We start from the raw sequence: 4603 nt of genomic DNA, 5'->3' as shown, positions 1-4603 counted from the left end.
TATACCACCATGATACCACTGTTTGTGTGTGCCACATAACAATGACCTAAGTACGGCACCCAGCGCAAACCAGATGACCATCGTGATCATTTCTTGCCCTAACTCTATCCATGGTGGGGTAGTACAAAATGTCTCATACAGAATATCCACCTAAGGTGTCATTGAGCTAACAGTAACGACTAAAGCTAAATGTCATGTGTCTGGTATCCTTGATGGCCGCACCGTGTGCCCTATGACTGCCCGCCACTGCTCTGAGGGAATTGAAAAAGGTATTGACACAGTCTGAGCTTTTCTAATAATTTGTTTGAGCATTCACTCCTGTTTTTCGCTGAGCCCATGTTTCTGTGTTGAGTGAAATAAGAAAGGGGAAACAGCAACTACCACGGGAAGTAGAATGCCAAGCACCTCATCCTCATTTGCTCCAACTTAAAGCTGCAAGTTTACATGAGAAAAGTAAAAGAAAATATCGTGGTTCAAAAACAAGGAAAAGAGCAGAAGTTTGAATATAAATAAATATATATATATATAAATATATACATAAATTATGAATATACTGTAAATTGTCTCCTTTTTTGCTGTTTTCCTCTGTACATAGGTTTGCATATTTTATAGGACTTTTACTTCTATCTACAAGGACTGGATAAAGTACTTTAAATACTTAAAAAAAATATATGAATGGAAACATAATAATGCTCATTAAAACCAGGTACAAAAAAAAAAAAAAAAAATTGATGCTAGAATACGATACAAACTGTAGGACCTGACCAAGGCATTTATCCAGAATACAGTCAGGGAGAGCATTGACCTACGTTAGAGCTTAGACACACATTGACCTATTTTATAAAATATTACTTTGATGGGTTGTATTCATTTGTTTAGATATTTATTTATACGTCATGTCTGAGATGATATGCATGCTTTCATGGCATTATTTTTCTATGAGTTGGTACGTGACCAAATAGTTTTTATATGACATGCACGGGCCACTCTTGTGGTCCACAGATGATCATTGTTCCTGTCTGCAGGACCATGCCTTCAGCACTTCTTTGATGACAGAGGAAAATGCTCCTATTGACCAAGTGATGTCAAAGACAGATCTCAATTATTTATTTATGTTTATTTATTTATGTATGTATTTATTAATTTATTTATTTGTGCAGTTTGACTCAAGATCTGAGCTCTATTATTGCCACTGATCTGTTTGCTAGTAAGTGCTATTTTGTATCACATCACATATTACTTTATGTATTGGCAAAGGCTGAATCCAACAGTTTAAAACACTGATTTAGCATTTTCCTGTTGCTCATAAACTATTCAAAACAATGCAGTACAATACTAAAGCCTTATGTATATTTGTAATTATTAAGTCATACCTTTCAATGATTAACTTTGTTTAAAGATAGTAGTGAGAATGGGAAGCTTTCCCATTGGGTTTTGTACCATTTGCCTCCATTCTGAAAACTTTTAACAAACTGAAAATAATTAGTTCAACACTCTTTCCTGAAGCAACTTTTCATTCAGAGTTGTATTCACAGCAGGAGATACTTTGGGGTCACTATAAGTTGCTAATTTTTAATGTGCTAATGTCTAGTTTGGTAATCTCTAATTAACTGCATGTATAAAAGGCCTTTTTTTTATGTTATTCCCCTGCTTCTATTTTTTGCTCCTCTGGCTTTGTGTTGTTTGACAGAGCTCTGATCTTGTTCAACTGATGCATCCTACCAAGAGAGAAATTCAATGAAAACTGCACTCTCTCATCAAAAAAGTTACAATAGTGTTTTTTTCCTCTGTGCTTTTATTTCAAAAGATCAGTAGTTTGGCCAGAATCACATTTTACTTCATATGGTTTTCAAAGTATTCTGGAAATCTATTTCCCAATTTCAGCACATATGGAGGGTGGAGAAATGAATGTTGCATATTAAGCTTTGCCAGGTTCCAGATGAGCTAGGCTTCTAATTGGGCAGTGCGCTTTAAGCTCCCACCCCCATCTCTCCAGACTGCACCATTCTCTGGACTATTTTTTTTGGTTGTTTTTTTTTTTTTTTTTTTTTGTAATTTTAAATGAATGATGCGTCTCAGCTTAGCCCAATAATAAAGCACAGTCTAGAATAAAGTGTCCTGTGTCGTGTTATATTTACAGATAATTTATCAAAATGAGATCATGTACTTTTTACTCTGAGACAGATAAAATTGTTCGCAATCTGTAATCTCTCTAAAACATAAAAACAGACCTCCTCAAATTTCAGAACAGTCTACATACTATTCACAATTGTTTATCAGGAAGTTCAGGTAGCATTTATGCTGTCAACATTTTCAGAAACAATTCTAGCTTAGTTGTAAACCTTTAATGTTATCACAAAATGGGAATTGGGAAACTAGAAGCATAACCAATGCTGAAAAAAATATTTGTTTATTAAAATCACAGTAAAATGAGAGTACAAGCTAAGACATCATGATCATTCCGATTTAGAATGTTAATAGAAAACTAAATAAAGAAAAATCAAAAGTCAAAAAAGAAATAGGTGAAAGAAAAGTGACTGGATTACTTTTTCCAGCTCCTCATTTTCTTCTTTTTCAACAAATGAAAAAAATATCCTCCAGTATTTGGCTTTCCTCCAGGTCATGATGAGTACTTTGAGAGTAAGTTACAGCAGGAGTAAGCAGGGTTTGATCCATTGGTTTATGGGGAGTGAAGGTCGGCCTACTTTGTGTCATTTTGGTCCTTCGAGCAGAAGGCTTGCTTTGCTCAGATGAAGAGACAGGACTAAATATCTCCAATAACTCAACGACAGAAAAGTCCAACCTGGAGAAATAAGTAAAGATTTGGAAGAATTGGTTAGACTTAATTTTTTGTTGTGTTTTTTTCGATTTTCTTTTCTTTCAGGTGACCTCTTTGTTTCAGAGGTCAAATTGGGACAGACTACATTTATAATTCAGAAGCCAGTGGAGCGCCGCACGAGGCAATGTTGTAAATTAATATCCTCACACCATTGTATTGTAAGAGAAGAATTTACACAAAGAGCACCTTGTTACCATACATGGCCTCAAATTAAGTAGAGAATCTGAAATCCGAGGAACCAACACTGGACACAAAGCTAAATAAGTCTGCTTATGACTAAATGCTCATACCAATACGTGTGTAATTCACCATTCACTTGTTAACAAAGATAATATTAAAACAGATTTCTCTTGGATGCAAAATCTTAACAAGCAGTGTTAACAAGTCAAAACCACTAGGGCGTCCTGGCAGAAAAACGGTTTCTTGCAGGTGTGAGAGAAAAAAAGAGGGAGAGAACCCAGGAATAGAAATGAGGGAATGTGCAGTGAAATAAATAAACCAAAACGGGGGAGATTAATCTAATAGAGATTCAATCCCTCAGTCTGGCTGGCTTGATAAATTATTCAGTGTATACACAGTCGAACGACGGCCATTCCAGATACAAAACATGAATTCTTTAAAGCACGCTTCGCTGATGTTGCCAACATAATTCTCTGCTCGTTTAAAGCTGCATCAATTTGCGGTGTTCCACACACAGCTCTCGCAGGTAAGGGCGATCTTTGGCGTGTACTTGTTGATATGCATGTGGGTGGTCAACAAACAGATATGCCAGCGGAGTTTCTAATCAGGGCACATTTATGTTCGTCCTCACACACAACTTTAGACCTCCATATGTCATTTTTTCACACCAACTTGAGGCAAGCAGCTCATAATAGTAGATTTAAAAGGCTGTATTTTGCTCTAGCATTATGAACTAATGTATGCACACGTTTGAGTGTGAGGGAGAGAAAGTGAATGAGGGTTAAGTCAGCTGAGGGATGATAACTGATGAACAAAAGAGACTGAAGCTCAAGTAAGTAAATCTGTCTTCCTAATTGGAATCCTGCCTGTCAACAGCTAAGCAAAAAGAGGGAAAGAGAGAGCATTAGCAGGAGTGTGCAAGTCTACTTGTAACGAGAGAGACTGGAAGTGAGTTCAGCTTTGTGAATAGAGAAGAGGCAGAAAGGGAATGAGGGGGAGGACTTTGGCTGGGTTCCTTCTCTCAAAATGTGAGAATTTGCATTTTTATTTGTTGATTTATTTAACGGACAGGGCTCTCAAACAGCCATCCATCAACAAACGACATGTTTGTAATGAATAATGCATCACTTACCGGCGGTCACAATCTATAACCAGGGGAGTGTGTGGGGGGTAGGGGTACAGTTTGGGCAGGAATAGGGGAGAGGGGAGATGGGATGAGGGCTAGAGAGAATGCCAATAGATTTCAGACGGGTATACAGTGCAACAATGGAACTTCATTTTCTTGGCTCCAGTTTGACTTAGACAAAGTTGTTAATTGGCTGTTTGATATTAATATGCCTAAAGGGGATTCCTGGCAAACATAACTAAAGACATATACACAAAACACAATGTTCACACACACACACACATATTATATATATATATAATATATATATATATATAATATATATATATATATAATATATATTATAATTATATATATATATATATATATATATATACTAATTATATACATACACACACACACACACACACACACACACACATCAGTATATACTACATACATACACACACACACACATA

The 4603-nt window shown here is 36.2% G+C and overlaps 1 protein-coding gene across 3 annotated transcripts in view; it reads right to left on the bottom strand.

Moving 5' to 3' along the window:
• Positions 1-2340: 2340 nt before the first annotated feature.
• Positions 2341-4603, bottom strand: part of kiaa1328 (KIAA1328 ortholog) — a 17580-nt gene continuing 15317 nt past the window's right edge. For all 3 annotated transcript variants that reach the window (XM_067503392.1, XM_067503390.1, XM_067503391.1), the window contains exon 12: positions 2341-2803. In XM_067503392.1, the coding sequence (XP_067359493.1) occupies positions 2575-2803 (229 nt within the window). In that variant the 3' untranslated portion in view covers positions 2341-2574. The remainder of the gene's footprint in view (positions 2804-4603) is intronic.

This window comes from Channa argus, chromosome 5, assembly GCF_033026475.1.
Source record: "Channa argus isolate prfri chromosome 5, Channa argus male v1.0, whole genome shotgun sequence".
Classification (NCBI taxonomy): domain Eukaryota; kingdom Metazoa; phylum Chordata; class Actinopteri; order Anabantiformes; family Channidae; genus Channa; species Channa argus.
The sequence above is the reverse complement of the archived record's forward strand: the minus strand, read 5'-3'. Positions and strand labels throughout refer to the sequence as shown.